General features: G+C 37.5%; 2 protein-coding genes across 2 annotated transcripts in view; both read right to left on the minus strand.

Annotated features, from left to right (window-relative positions):
* The window catches only part of LOC108572784 (cytochrome P450 9e2-like), a 15,921-nt gene extending 8,985 nt beyond the window's left edge, over positions 1-6,936 (minus strand). Inside the window, exon 1 of the mRNA XM_017935067.1 lies at positions 6,478-6,936. Coding sequence (XP_017790556.1) covers positions 6,478-6,865 — 388 coding nt within the window. The 5' untranslated portion in view covers positions 6,866-6,936. The remainder of the gene's footprint in view (positions 1-6,477) is intronic.
* LOC108572783 (cytochrome P450 9e2-like) lies at positions 2,699-15,389 on the minus strand. Its single transcript, XM_017935064.1, has 2 exons — positions 14,724-15,389; positions 2,699-5,552 (listed from the first exon to the last, which is right to left on the minus strand). The coding sequence occupies exons 1-2, from the start codon at positions 15,324-15,326 to the stop codon at positions 4,650-4,652; spliced, it is 1,506 nt and encodes a 501-aa protein (XP_017790553.1). The 5' UTR covers positions 15,327-15,389; the 3' UTR covers positions 2,699-4,649.
* Positions 15,390-15,626: the final 237 nt, after the last annotated feature.

The raw sequence follows: 15,626 nt of genomic DNA on the forward strand, positions 1-15,626 counted from the left end.
ATTTATTTCATGGTATTGTAACAAGCAAACGTTGAATACATTTTTCATTCGTGTAAGAAGAATTATTTAACACGATAAATTTAGCTGTACTATGGTTATTTTTAATCTACGACCACAGGTCAACCTGATTTTTAATCCCTACGAAATTAATTTAACCACGAGTAAGTAACGAGAACGCTAAAACCTATGTTTCCATTGAAGAATATTGTAAAAACGTATAAATTGTTATATGCAATGTTATAACAAATTGTCGGAAGTATAAATTTTTAATAAAATTGTGAAAATTGATAAATTATACCGTGTTACGATATCGGAAATCTCCCGCGAAAATCTCCCGCGAAAATTTCCCGCCTGACCTAACCGACGATTTTGCTAATGACTTTGGGGAGAGGGTACCGCAGGTATATAAGGACCCGCCGATGTCCCGCGAAATCATTTACCCTTTATACTGGGCCCTAGACACTTCGCGGCGTATTTTGACCTGAAGGTTCTGAGATGTGAATAGAGTGGTCGGGGGCTACTAGCTAGTCTATGTCCACCCTGTACACACTCAGCCTTCTTGTAACACTTGTATACATTAGAATCAATTAGAATTTCTATTACTAATTATTAAACAAATTTTAACAATTACCGGCACTCGCTAGGCACGTAATATCAGACTTTAAATACTCGACTTCGAACTTCGGTTTAGTCATAATTCTATTAATGTTATAATAACGTATAATTTATTAATTTTCACAATTTTATTATTAATTTATACTTCCAAAAATTTGTTAAAACATTACATATTATTATTTATACATTTTTGCAAGTTTCTTTGACAAATAAGTACGTTTCAACGATCTTATTACTTTCTCGTTGTGAAATCAAGTTCGGAGGATTAAAAATCAGGTTGACCCTTGGTCGTAAATTTAAAATAGCCATAGTGAAGGTGAAATTATTATTTTAAATAAATGTTTCTATACGAATTAAGAATCTATTCAACGTTTGTTTGTTGCAATACCGTGAAATAAATTGTATTATATATTTTCTCAGTTTAGACTGAATTTAAAGTTCGTAAGGATTAGAAATCAGGTTGACCTGTGGTCGTAGATTAAAAATAGCCATAGTGAAGGTAAAATTATTACGTTAAATAATTGTTTTTATACGAATTAAATATTTATTCAACGTTTATTTGTTGCAATACCGTGAAATAAATTGTATTATATATTTTCTCAGTTTAGACTGAATTTAAAGTTCGTAAGGATTAGATATCAGGTTGACCTGTGGTCGTAGATTTAAAATAGCCATAGTGAAGGTAAAATTATTACGTTAAATAATTGTTTTTATACGAATTAAATATTGATTCAACGTTTATTTGTTGCAATACCGTGAAATAAATTGTATTATATATTTTTTCTGTTTACACTAAATTTAAAGTTCTGTTTACATGTTATAACAATTAGAATGTTGACGTTTTGCCGTTTCACGGTTTTTCCTCTGTTAATTATGTGTTTATAAATCATTTCAAACTAAAGCAGCACCATGCCCACCCTTAATTAAACCGTCTCAGTAGTTTACCGTAATTAATAATCTATTTTCGGAATTTATACGAGAATTTTTGAATTTTAGTAAATACTAGAGTCAGTGCATCGCGTATTGAAATAATAGCTTATACAGATAATCTGGGTAACGTGTTGACGATACACTTTCGAGTATAGACGTTAAAGTTCATAGAGTTCATAGAGTTATTACCGTAATTAATAATCTATTTTCGGAATTTATGCGAGAATTTTTGAATTTTAGTAAATACTAGAGTCAGTGCATCGCGTATTGAAATAACAGCTTCATCCCTAGTTCGTTTATTATTGAATATTTTTACGCGTTTAACTTATGCTTCTCCCCAATTCTCGTCGCGTATTTTATTCTTATATTCTAGAATTGAGAAAGATATGTATTCGCGTTTTTTCTTTTGATTCTTTCAATTTTTCAATTGCATTACGCATTATTGCAATAATTTCTATCGTTACATTTAATTCTAATTGTTTAGCAGCTTTTCTGCTGCTATCGAGCCTACATTTTACTCACACTTGTGGAATCGACCCTACATTTTTTTTTTCTTTTTTTTACGTGGATGTAGGCCGACCCTACATTTTACTGACACTTGTGGAATCGACCCTACTCTCCAAATGAAATTTTCCAAAATAACAGTTGAAGAATTTTGGATTTCTGTTCAAGCCGAGTTTAAAACTGTTCCTGAAAAAGGGATTAAAATTTTATTACAATTTTCAACATCGTACTTATGCGAGCTTGGTTTTTGAACATTAACGAATATTAAGGCAAAGAAACGTGAAAGGCTGACAAATATAGAAGAGGAAATGAGAGTAGCTATTTCACACATCAGACCAAATACTGAAAACATTTGTAAAAGTCATCAGGCCCAAATATCCAATTAAAAAAATTGTGACAATTTTCTTTTTTTTACATTTCATTTACTGATTGTTATTTGCTATTGACTGATATGTAAACTGTTATGTATGTGATTTTTATTTATTATACAATATAAAAAATATATATACCGTTTTATTTTACGATTGTGTTCCGCAAAAATCTTGTAAAATTGTAAATGTTCCGTGACTCTGAAAGGGTTAAGAAGCACTGATCTAAAGGATCGAAGGATTATTTGTGTAACAGGGTTACTTATTACCCGCACAGTAAGTTCTTTGAAATATCTTTATTGATTAGGTGGCTGGCGAGTTTCACACTTGACTGACTTGCTTCTTTTCAGTCACTTCTCGAGTTACTTCGTGACAATCTTCTTTTTCCTGGTTGGTTACCCCCAACGCATTGATTTTAACCAATCAGGAATTTTGTCTCTAAATCGCCGCTAGTCCTTTGTGCCCTTGGCGCGCTTTTTCCAGGACCGCGGCGAATTATGGTGGGGGCGTATTGTCCGCTGTAGCGCATTCGGCAACGCGGCGGATTTTCCTCCAGGTCCGGTACTTGAGACATGTGTCTTGGGCCTCTGGGCCCGTACGCGGACCTTTCGGCAATCCTTGGTTTATGACATGGCAAATTGCTATCGAGACCGTTGGTGAAAGTTTCTACGAAAACATGCATTGTTCGATTTACTAAAGATTAACCCTTGTGTGGCCAACCAAAATATTCACCGTTGTTGGACAACCGGGGTACCGGGATACCCACATAGGAGAAATTATAATTAGACGAATTATGAATGGAAATTTTGGGAAGAAATTATACAGAATAGAAAATTGTTAATGCTACTTATCTATTAAAATAAAAAATTTTAATTATAATGATTAAGTTACTGTAGGGCAATTTTTACAGATTGTAATTGTGTTTGCATGTTTATCGCAAACTGGTAGTAAACATTTCTGACAGCTTTTTCTTGTTTTCCTGCATTTTTTAGCACGATCTGCCTGACACATGTGACATGATCCTACAACTCTTTTTCTTCCACTTGCGTCTAACGAGAACAACGTCGATTGTACAGAACTAGTAGAAGGACTGTTTATTGGGCGTGATGTAAATAGTATACTGTCTACTGCTAATTTAGTTGAAGAGTGTCGATTTTGAATAGTTGAAATACAAAGTTCTTTATTTAATTGGCGTAAAAATATACGACGATCATTTGTTTTTTATGCAACATGCTATTATTTGAGTGATATATAAGGTAGGAGGAAAGAGCGGCAATGTCTAATATGTTATAAAAGAGTGCTAGTGGCTATTTGGTAGTTCGTCTTTTCGTGGTATACCTTCCTAACATTTCATCCATTGTGTCAACGCCAGATTTTGTTTAATTATAAAATTTAATAATTTCTGGTTTTCTTTTTGGTACAGAGACAGCATTACCAGTATACATTGTTGACAATAGTATGACGGCTTTTTCCTTTTTCGGCACATACGAGCAGAGTGTAATATTTTCATGGTATCCAAATAAGGAACTAATTGCTAAAGAGCAAAATGAGCATGTAGAGAGTCAAGATGAACATGCATGCATACGAACGACAGGGACTGTTGTCTTTATCATGAAATTATATTGTAGTTTTGAATAATGTTTCAATCAAATCTTTTAGAACAGTATTTGGTATATTACAGGAAGAAAACATTAAGAGCATCGGATAAGAATGACAGTAAAATTACCGTTACATATCTCATGTATCGAAATAAGACGCTTGGGGCACCCGGGTACCCTGGTTGTCCAGCAAGCGTGTAAATAAGATTGAAGTTTAATTATTTCAAATATTTTGTATCACTTTTTTTCACGAAACATTAATCGATATAAAAGTGTCCAAAGAATAGGGATCTGAAACCGATTTGCGATAATTTGTCAAGGACAATTAAAATTTCTGAAGAAAATATAGAAATGGGCACCTGGGTACCCGGTTGTCCATACAAGGGTTAAACAGACTAAAACGGTTTCCTCAAAAATAGCTTTGCTAGCGCGCACGCCATAAACCGTGTTGGTCATCTGCGCGACAAATGTTTGCTTCTGCACTACAGCTGGCCGCCACATATATTATATATATACTTATTGAAAAATATTTCATTAAAATTACAAGAATCGTCATCAGGATTTGTCGCGTACATAATTTCTTATCACACGTAATATTAGCAGATAAAAATCGACAAGAGCATTTTGATACCTTTTAAAGTTTCGAAAGATAAACCCAGATTCCGCCGACAGGCGACGAAAGAAAGTAAGAGGGTGATAATTTTATCGGACGTTTCGTCTTCGGCGATAATTCTATTTTGTAGCTTCTCAGCAAGGCAGCTAGGCAAGCTTTCATCTGTAGCATAGCCATTCTCATTCCTACGCAAATTCTCGGACCTTCGCCGAACGGAAGGAAGGTCATTTTTTCTATAGAATGTTTCCTCTCTTCGTTGAATCGTTCCGGATCGAAGTCGTCCGGGTTCGTCCAATATTTTGGGTCGTGTTGTAAAGCGTAAACAGGTATAAGTATCTCGATGCCAGGTTTCGCTCTGAACGTCAATCCATCGGAACCTTGCAGCTCGAATTCCTTCGTGCATATCTTGTGCAAGGAGGTAAGAACAGGGAAATCTCTTTGCGACTCGCTGATCACTTGTTCCATATAGGTCATCTCTTTCAACGCATCGAACGTTAACACACCGTCGTATTTGGCAATTTTAGCGTTCACTTCGTCTCGCAACTTCTCTTGAATGTCCGTATGAAGAGCCAAATGATAGCCGATGAAACTAAGCGTAATGCTGGACGATTCGATGCCGTCGACGTAGAAAGAAAGCGCGTGAGAAGTGATAGAATCTACGTCCAATTTCTCCCCCGACTTTTCTAGCTCGATCATCAATTGAAGGAAATCGTTCCTCGGCACCGATTCCGTTCGTCTCAGCTCCAGATTTTCAGCCACGATCCTCCTGAAGAATCTGTCCATCTCCTTCGGTATGAAACTTATCTTGAACAAACGAGTCAGGTGGGGCAAGAATAGCATGACGATCGTCAAGAAACTTTGCAACACATTCGGCTTGAAGATCGATCGGGAAATTTCATCGAACGCGTTAGGATACACTTTATCCTCGAAGCAAAGTCCCTCGATGCCTAAGCCAGCGTTCGCCACAACTTCACCGGTGCCTCAGCTCCAGATTTTCAGCCACGATCCTCCTGAAGAATCTGTCCATCTCCTTTGGTATGAAACGCATCTTGAACAGACGATTCAGGTGGGGCAAGAATAGCATAATTATCGTTAAGAAACCTTGCAACGCATTCGGCATGAAGATCGATCGGGAAATTTCATCGAACGCGTTGGGATGCACTTTATCCTCGAAGCAAAGTCCCTCGATGCCTAAGCCAGCGTTCGCCACAACTTCACCGGTGAATTTCGAGAACAGATACTTCAGTTCGACTTCGTATTTGTTGCTCGATTTCAGTCGTCTGTTCAGGAAATCCTCGAACTTTTTACACACCCCGCTGACAGCTATGAAAAGGGTTTTCAGCCTCACGTTGGAGAACGCGTAAGTCAAGCGTTTCCTTCCGGCCGACCATTCTTCTCCGTAAGTGAAGAACGGATTCTTGGCTAACAGAGGGTCCAAGTCGGGTTCGATTTTCGTTCCGTTCTCGTGGAAGTTCGAGAACTTACTCTGCATGACGACTTTCACCAAAGCTGGTTCGCGTACTATCAGCAGTGGTTTCGTTGCCTTGTAGAATCCCACCATACTGTGTTGCTTGTGATCGTCGTATATCTTCTGGATCACATCTTTGATGTTGCGTCTCATGAAAATGACGGACAGTATGTGACCGGCGATAGGCACGTATCCTTTCCCGACTGGAATACCATTTCTCTGCCAATAGGTATACGTTCTGTAGAGGTAGAAGCACAGTAACACTATCGCGCCCGCGAGAAGTGTCAGAAACGCAGAAGCCATTTCGTCGTCTGTGTCTAACAGAAGACTAAACGGGGACGCAGCTGTTGAGCCATCACTCCGAACAGTAACTACTACAACTCGACCATTCTTCTCCGTAAGTGAAGAACGGATTCTTGGCTAACAGAGGGTCCATGTCGGGTTCGATTTTCATTCCGTTCTGGTGGAAGTTCGAGAACTTACTCTGCATGACGACTTTCACCAAAGCTGGTTCGCGTACTATCAGCACTGGTTTCGTTGTCTTGTAGAATCCCACCATACTGTGTTGCTTGTGATCGTCGTATATCTTCTGGATCACATCTTTGATGCTGCGTCTCATGAAAATGACGGACAGTATGTGACCGGCGATAGGCAGGTATCCTTTCGCGACTGGAATACCATTTCTCTGCCAATAGGTATACGTTCTGTAGAGGTAGAAGCACAGTAACACTATCGCGCCCGCGAGAAGTGACAGAAACGCAGAAGTCATTTCGTCGTCTGTGTCTAACAGAAGACTAAACGGGAACGCAGCTGTTGAGCTATCACTCCGAACAGTAACAACTATAACCAGGACGGGACGTATATTGAAAAATGAGCAGTCTACACATATACGTAGTTTGATACTGTTATCGCTTCAATATCATATAGTTCTTTCGGATCTACGTCATGACTTGAACCAGGCAAGAGACTAATGTGACACGGCCGTGACATCTCTTTATCGCATTCGGCATCGGCATGTCCGTGAGACAATACTAACAAAACTACAAAAGTTTATTTTCCATTTTTTCGTAAATATGTGTTAATTATTTATAGGGATGGCGTAATTATGTGTGCATGTACATATGCATATGCGGAATTTCTTATTAAGTAACTAAATATTAACCGAATTATACCGTGTTTGGTCTCATTTTAATCAGAAAAACAAAATGGATATGTCAGTAAAATTTTTATCAGCGAAACAGAAAAAGCAAAAAAGTTTTTCTTTTGTATTTGAGTTGTCTCACTGTTTGATATTTTTGGACTGGCTCGACTTTCAATACCTCTCCCTTCTTTGTCTGCTGTCTCTTTCTGTGTCCGTCGGTGTCGGTAAAATACAAAGAGTTTGAGAAACCTACCACCTTTTTGTAGCTGTTACACAGCGGTCCCGACTTTGGAACTCTTATAGAACTTTTACTGTACACCGACTGTACATCCCACCACTGCCGGGATATGATCTAACGTAGTTAATCCCCTCGTGACGATGCGTCTTTATCAGTTTTTATGACGCAAACATTGTGTACACGTAAACATAAACATTTTATGCAATTCGACGTTGCGAACGCTGTCTCAATTGTGTGAGACGCGAGAAGGAAACAAAAAACTAAGTGATTGTCTAATTAATTTCTTTAGATAGATCCCCACGCGCTGTAATGCAACTATGTACGTTTTCTGTTGCAGCCCCTCCTCGTTTAATGCAACGGTCTCCCCGAACCCGTGAACTTTATGAAAACTTCGGTAAGTGCCGCGCAGATTCGTAATTTATGCTCTTTCCACAATGATACATACCGTAAGAGAGGGAGAGATCGAGCAGGGGAAAGATAGAGGGAAAATTGGCCTTAGTTCATGGCTGATTAACAAGGCGAGCAATATGTACACGTCAACAAGGACGTCACTTTGAACAGTTTATTCAATAATGTAATGTAATTAACGTTAGTAATGTCAAGAAAATTAATAAATGTATTATCCATACATTAACATTTCTTATTTATTAACACATATCTAAATCTAGACGTGGTACAGTGCACATGCACTGGATAGAATTTTCAAACTCGATTTTCTCGAAAACGAAGCGTCAAACGAAAAAATGTTATTTCTTTTTTTCGACTTATTTTTACATGTAGTATCACCCTCTGCTCGGTTGCACCACCCGTCCGGCCAAACCCTGTATATCCAAATAGGAGCCTTTATGAAGATTAGCGAGAATCTGTGGTTAGTCTGTCCCTTTGGTGGCAGAGCGTAGGAGTGTCGCTACATCACCCCCTTGCCAGTGATTAACGATATGCTGATCATCCGCGTTTTTGCTGTTTTTCCGTTGCTTGCCAGGTTGCGACGAATGGTCGCGCTACTAGAGGTGCGCTTGCTTGGAACTGCCTTTTGGTCGTTACGCGAGCGCTTGCTCAAGCCGATTTGCAGCCGTATACAGTAAATTCTCTACAAGAGTCAGTAAGTTTGAATTCTACAAGGGACCGTATAGATGGTCCTACGTCTAGGTCTGCGTCATTGCTGCGCCCATGTCATCACGCTCGCAGTCAGTCAAGCGTGTAACGCTTTACGAGATTTCACGGCTCGACAAATCATAATAGAAAAATATAATTTCTATAATTTTACTTTTTTTCATCTGGAATTTCTTTTAACATGTTGGTGAGATTTTTCTTATGAAAATGATATCAAGCACGATATAATTTGAATATTTACTTATGAACACGTTCACTGTCGCGCCAGATTTACAGGTTGCTGTCAGGCGGCCACAAGAAAATAGATTTTAAGAATAGGATTATAGTATTATGCTTTATAATTTTTTTTTTCAAATGAAAATAATGTCTAGCTAGCTATGACGTTCAAAATTTTTAGTTGACAACATCTATTGTAATTATTGTAAACATTTGAGGCACTCCAGTCACTGATAACCACCATGGCCATATCGAGGAAACAATCTAATGTTAATACTTATTGAGTGATTAATTTAATTTCATAATATATCGCTTTGAATAAATTACCAAAACAAATTGCTAAGAAATTACAGTAAATACCGGAACACATTATCCGTCGAATGTAGAGGGAGAGCCACCGTTTGGTTGCCAATTGTTCATCACATAGAGTCGGCCTACCTCCACGTAAAAAAAAAAAATGTAAGATCGATTCCACAAGTGTCAGTAAAATGTAGAGTCGGCCTACATCCACGCGAATTTATATTATTTGCAATATTATTATTGAACTAAACTTTCGTATTAATTCTCATAATTTTTTGGTATAAATTTATACTTCTAACAATTTGTTATAACATTGCATATAACAATTTATACGTTTTTACAATATTCTTCAATGGAAACATAGGTTTTAGCGTTCTCGTTACTTACTCGTGCTTAAATTAATTTCGTAAGGATTAAAAATCAGGTTGACCTGTGGTCGTAGATTAAAAATAACCATAGTACAGCTAAATTTATCGTGTTAAATAATTCTTTTTACACGAATGAAAAATGTATTCAATGTTTGTTTGTTATAATATCGTGAAATGAATTATATTACACATTTTCTCTATTCACACTGAATTTAAAGATTATAACGATTAAAAATCAAGTTGACCTGTGGTCATTTATCAAGAATAATCATAATAAAGCTGAAATTATTGTGTTAAATAACTTTTTTAATACGAATTAGGAATTTATTCAACGTTTGCTTGTTACTACTTGTTACAGTATACTGTCTCGCAATGTAAATTTAAGTAAATTAGGTTGAAAAGAATAGTTACATAGTTACATATCATTTCACGATATTATAACAAACAAACGTTGAATACATTTTTCATTCGTGTCAAAAGAATTATTTAACACGATAAATTTAGCTGTACTATGGTTATTTTTAATCTACGACCACAGGTCAACCTGATTTTTAATCCTTAGCAAATTAATTAAACCACCAGTAAGTAACGAGGACATTGAAACGTAGTTATCCATTGAATAAAGTTATAGAAACGTATAAATGATTCTATGTAGCGTTATAATAGATTGTTGCAAGTAATAAATTAATAACAGAAATTTCCCGCGAAAAGTAATCGGTTTCCCGCGAAAAATAGTCGATTCCCGCCTGACCTAACCGACGATTTTGCTAATGACTTTGGGGAGAGGGTACCGCAGGTATATAAGGACCCGCCCATGTCCCGCCAACTTATTCACCCTTTATACTGGGCCCTAGACACTTCGCGGCATATTTTGACCTGAAGGTTCTGAGATGTGAATAGAGTGGTCGGGGGCTACTAGCTAGCCTATGTCCACCCTGTACACACTCAGCCTTCTTGTAACACTTGTATACATTAGAATCAATTAGAATTTCAATAGATACCTATTAGAAATTTTCCTTTGAAAACAAATATAAATCATTTTACCAATTACTGGTACTTGCTAGACATTTAATATCAGACTTTAAATATTCTCCTTTCGGTTCTTTTAAATACAATCAAATAATTTCTTCAATTATCGATACTGACTTGGAATACTCCGCTTCGAATAAAATATTACGAAATTATTTTGAAGGTTTAGGGAAATAAACATTTGAATTTTAGTCATCGTTGTTCTTCAGACTTGTCGAATAGGATATTGAAATGACTTTGAGCAATTGAAATTAATTTCAAATTTTTCTTATATTTTCTCTGATATTGAATTTATTTTATGACTTGCCATCCAAGGAATTTGCATGAATTGCATGTTAAGTAGTTAGTCGATTTATTATTGCATATTGTGAGCTAATTTGGAACGAGTGCACTACACTCGTGCACTATGCCCACCCTAAATTAAACCGTCTCAGTAGTTTACCGTAATTAATAATCTATTTTCGGAATTTATACGAGAATTTTTGAATTTTAGTAAATACTAGAGTCAGTGCATCGCGTATTGAAATAATAGCTTCATCCCTAGTTCGTTTATTATTGAATATTTTTACGCGTTTAACTTATGCTTCTCCCCAATTCTTGTCGCGTATTTTATTCAAATTTTCTTATATTCTAGAATCGAAAAAGATACGAATTCGCGTTTTTTCTTTTGATCCTTTCAATTTTTCAATTGCATTACGCATTATTGCAATAATTTCTATCGTTACATTTAATTCTAATTGTTTAGCAGCTTTTCTGCTGCTATCGAGCCTACATTTTACTCACACTTGTGGAATCGACCCTACTCTCCAAATGAAATTTTCCAAAATAACAGTTGAAGAATTTTGGATTTCTGTTCAAGCCGAGTTTGAAACTGTTTCTGAAAAAGCGATTAAAATTTTATTACAATTTTCAACATCGTACTTATGCGAGCTTGGTTTTTGAACATTAACGAATATTAAGACAAAGAAACGTGAAAGGCTGACAAATATAGAAGAGGAAATGAGAGTAGCTATTTCACACATAAGACCAGATACTGAAAACATTTGTAAAAGTCATCAGGCCCAAATATCCCATTAAAAAAATTGTGACAATTTTCTTTTTTTTACATTTCATTTACTGATTGTTATTTGCTATTGACTGATATGTAAACTGTTATCTATGTGATTTTTATTTATTATGCAATATAAAAAATATATATACCGTTTTATTTTACGACTGTGTTCCGCAAAAATCTTGTAAAATTGTAAGTGTTCCGTGACTCTGAAAAGGTTAGGAAGCACTGATCTAAAGGATCGAAGGATTATTTGTGTAACAGGGTTATTTATTACCCGCACAGTAAGTTCTTTGAAATATCTTTATTGATTAGATGGCTGGCGAGTTTCACACTTGACTGACTTGCTTCTTTTCAGTCACTTCTCGAGTTACTTCGTGACAATCTTCTTTTTCCTGGTTGGTTACCCCCAACGCATTGATTTTAACCAATCAGGAATTTTGTCTCTAAATCGCCGTTAGTCCTTTGTGCCCTTGGCGCGCTTTTTCCAGGACCGCGGCGAATTATGGTGGGGGCGTATTGTCCGCTGTAGCGCATTCGGCAACGCGCCGGATTTTCCTCCTGGTCCGGTACTTGAGACATGTGACTTGGGCCTCTGGGCCCGTACGCGGACCTTTCGGCAATCCTTGGTTTATGACCTGGCAAATTGCTATTGAGACCGTTGGTGAAAGTTTCTACGAAAACATGCATTGTTCGATTTACTAAAGATTAACCCTTGTGTGGCCAACCAAAATATTCACCGTTGTTGGACAACCAGGGTACCGGGGTACCCACATAGGAGAAATTATAGTTAGACGAATAATGAATGGAAATTTTGGGAAGAAATTATACAGAATAGAAAATTGTTAATGCTACTTTTCTATTAAAATAAAAAATTTTAATTATAATGATTAATTTACTGTAGGGCAATTTTTACAGATTGTAATTGTGTTTGCATGTTCATCGCAAACTGGTAGTAAACATTTCTGACAGCTTTTTCTTGTTTTCCTGCATTTTTTAGCACGATCTGCCTGACACATGTGACATGATCCTACAACTCTTTTTCTTCCACTTGCGTCTAACGAGAACAACGTCGATTGTACAGAACTAGTAGAAGGACTGTTTATTGGGCGTGATGTAAATAGGATACTGTCTACTGCTAATTTAGTTGAAGAGTGTCGATTTTGAATAATTGAAATACAAAGTTCTTTATTTAGTTGGCGTAAAAATATACCACGATCATTTGTTTTTTATGCAACATGCTATTATTTGAGTGATATATAAGGTAGGAGGAAAGAGCGGCAATGTCTAATATGTTATAAAAGAGTGCTAGTGGCTATTTGGTAGTTCGTCTTTTCGTGGTATACCTTCCTAACATTTCATCCATTGTGTCAACGCCAGATTTTGTTTAATTATAAAATTTAATAATTTCTGGTTTTCTTTTTGGTACAGAGACAGCATTACCAGTATACATTGTTGACAATAGTATGACGGCTTTTTCCTTTTTCGGCACATACGAACAAAGTGTAATATTTTCATGGTCTCCAAATAAGGAACTAATTGCTAAAGAGCAAAATGAGCAAGTAGAGAGTCAAGATGAACATGCATGCATACGAACGACAGGGACTGTTGTCCTTATCATGAAATTATATTGTAGTTTTGAATAATTTTTCCTTCAAATCTTTTAGAACAGTATTTGGTATATTACAGGAAGAAAACATTAAGAGCATCGGATAAGAGCAGAGTGTAATATTTTCATGGTATCCAAATAAGGAACTAATTGCTAAAGAGCAAAATGAGCATGTAGAGAGTCAAGATGAACATGCATGCATACGAACGACAGGGACTGTTGTCTTTATCATGAAATTATATTGTAGTTTTGAATAATGTTTCAATCAAATCTTTTAGAACAGTATTTGGTATATTACAGGAAGAAAACATTAAGAGCATCGGATAAGAATGACAGTAAAATTACTGTTACATATCTCATGTATCGAAATAAGACGCTTGGGGCACCCGGGTACCCGGTTGTCCACACAAGGGTTAAACAGACTAAAACGGTTTCCTCAAAAATAGCTTTGCTAGCGCGCACGCCATAAACCGTGTTGGTCATCTGCGCGACAAATGTTTGCTTCTGCACTACAGCTGGCCGCCACATATATTATATATTCTTATTGAAAAATATTTCATTAAAATTACAAGAATCGTCATCAGGATTTGTTGCGTACATAATTTCTTATCACACGTAATATTAGCAGATAAAAATCGACAAGAGCATTTTGATACCTTTTAAAGTTTCGAAAGATAAACCCAGATTCCGCCGACAGGCGACGGAAGAAAGTAAGAGAGTGATAATTTTATCGGACGTTTCGTCTTCGGTGATAATTCTATTTTGTAGCTTCTCAGCAAGGCAGCTAGGCAAGCTTTCATCTGTAGCATAGCCATTCTCATTCCTACGCAAATTCTCGGACCTTCGCCGAACGGAAGGAAGGTCATTTTTTCTATAGAATGTTTCCTCTCTTCGTTGAATCGTTCCGGATCGAAGTCGTCCGGGTTCGTCCAATATTTTGGGTCGTGTTGTAAAGCGTAAACAGGTATAAGTATCTCGTTGCCAGGTTTCGCTCTGAACGTCAATCCATCGGAACCTTGCAGCTCGAATTCCTTCGTGCATATCTTGTGCAAGGAGGTAAGAACAGGGAAATCTCTTTGCGACTCGCTGATCACTTGTTCCATATAGGTCATCTCTTTCAACGCATCGAACGTTAACACACCGTCGTATTTGGCAATTTTAGCGTTCACTTCGTCTCGCAACTTCTCTTGAATGTCCGTATGAAGAGCCAAATGATAGCCGATGAAACTAAGCGTAATGCTGGACGATTCGATGCCGTCGACGTAGAAAGAAAGCGCGTGAGAAGTGATAGAATCTACGTCCAATTTCTCCCCCGACTTTTCTAGCTCGATCATCAATTGAAGGAAATCGTTCCTCGGCACCGATTCCGTTCGTCTCAGCTCCAGATTTTCAGCCACGATCCTCCTGAAGAATCTGTCCATCTCCTTCGGTATGAAACTCATCTTGAACAGACGATTCAGGTGGGGCAAGAATAGCATGATCATCGTTAAGAAACCTTGCAACGCATTCGGCTTGAAGATCGATCGGGAAATTTCATCGAACGCGTTAGGATGCACTTTATCCTCGAAGCAAAGTCCCTCGATGCCTAAGCCAGCGTTCGCCACAACTTCACCGGTGAATTTCGAGAACAGATACTTCAGTTCGACTTCGTATTTGTTGCTCGATTTCAGACGTCTGTTTAGGAAATCCTCGAACTTTTTACACACCCCGCTGACAGCTGTGAAAAGGGTTTTCAGCCTCACGTTGGAGAACGCGTAAGTCAGGCGTTTCCTTCCGGCCGACCATTCTTCTCCGTAAATGAAGAACGGATTCTTGGCTAACAGAGGGTCCATGTCGGGTTCGATTTTCATTCCGTTCTGGTGGAAGTTCGAGAACTTACTCTGCATGACGACTTTCACCAAAGCTGGTTCGCGTACTATCAGCACTGGTTTCGTTGTCTTGTAGAATCCCACCATACTGTGTTGCTTGTGATCGTCGTATATCTTCTGGATCACATCTTTGATGCTGCGTCTCATGAAAATGACGGACAGTATGTGACCGGCGATAGGCAGGTATCCTTTCGCGACTGGAATACCATTTCTCTGCCAATAGGTATACGTTCTGTAGAGGTAGAAGCACAGTAACACTATCGCGCCCGCGAGAAGTGTCAGAAACGCAGAAGCCATTTCGTCGTCTGTGTCTAACAGAAGACTAAACGGGGACGCAGCTGTTGAGCCATCACTCCGAACAGTAACAACTATGATGAGGACGGGATGTATATTGAAAAATGAGCAGTCTACACATATACGTAGTTTGATAGTGTTATCGCTTCAATATCATATAGTTCTTTCGGATCTACGTCATGACTTGAACCAGGCAAGAGACTAATGTGACACGGCCGTGACATCTCTTTATCGCATTCGGCATCGGCATGTCCGTGAGACAATACTAACAAAACTACAAAAGTTTATTTTCCATTTTTTCGT

This window comes from Habropoda laboriosa, unplaced genomic scaffold, assembly GCF_001263275.1.
Source record: "Habropoda laboriosa isolate 0110345459 unplaced genomic scaffold, ASM126327v1 scaffold22, whole genome shotgun sequence".
In the NCBI taxonomy this organism is placed as follows: domain Eukaryota; kingdom Metazoa; phylum Arthropoda; class Insecta; order Hymenoptera; family Apidae; genus Habropoda; species Habropoda laboriosa.

Bases quoted from the DNA above. Each gene is read 5' to 3' on its own strand.
- LOC108572783 (XM_017935064.1), bottom strand. From the start codon at position 15,326: ATGGCTTCTGCGTTTCTGACACTTCTCGCGGGCGCGATAGTGTTACTG. The intron at 5,553-14,723 runs GATAAAGTGCAT...CTTTGCTTCGAG, and splicing joins TCGAGGGACTTTGCTTCGAG to GATAAAGTGTATCCTAACGC.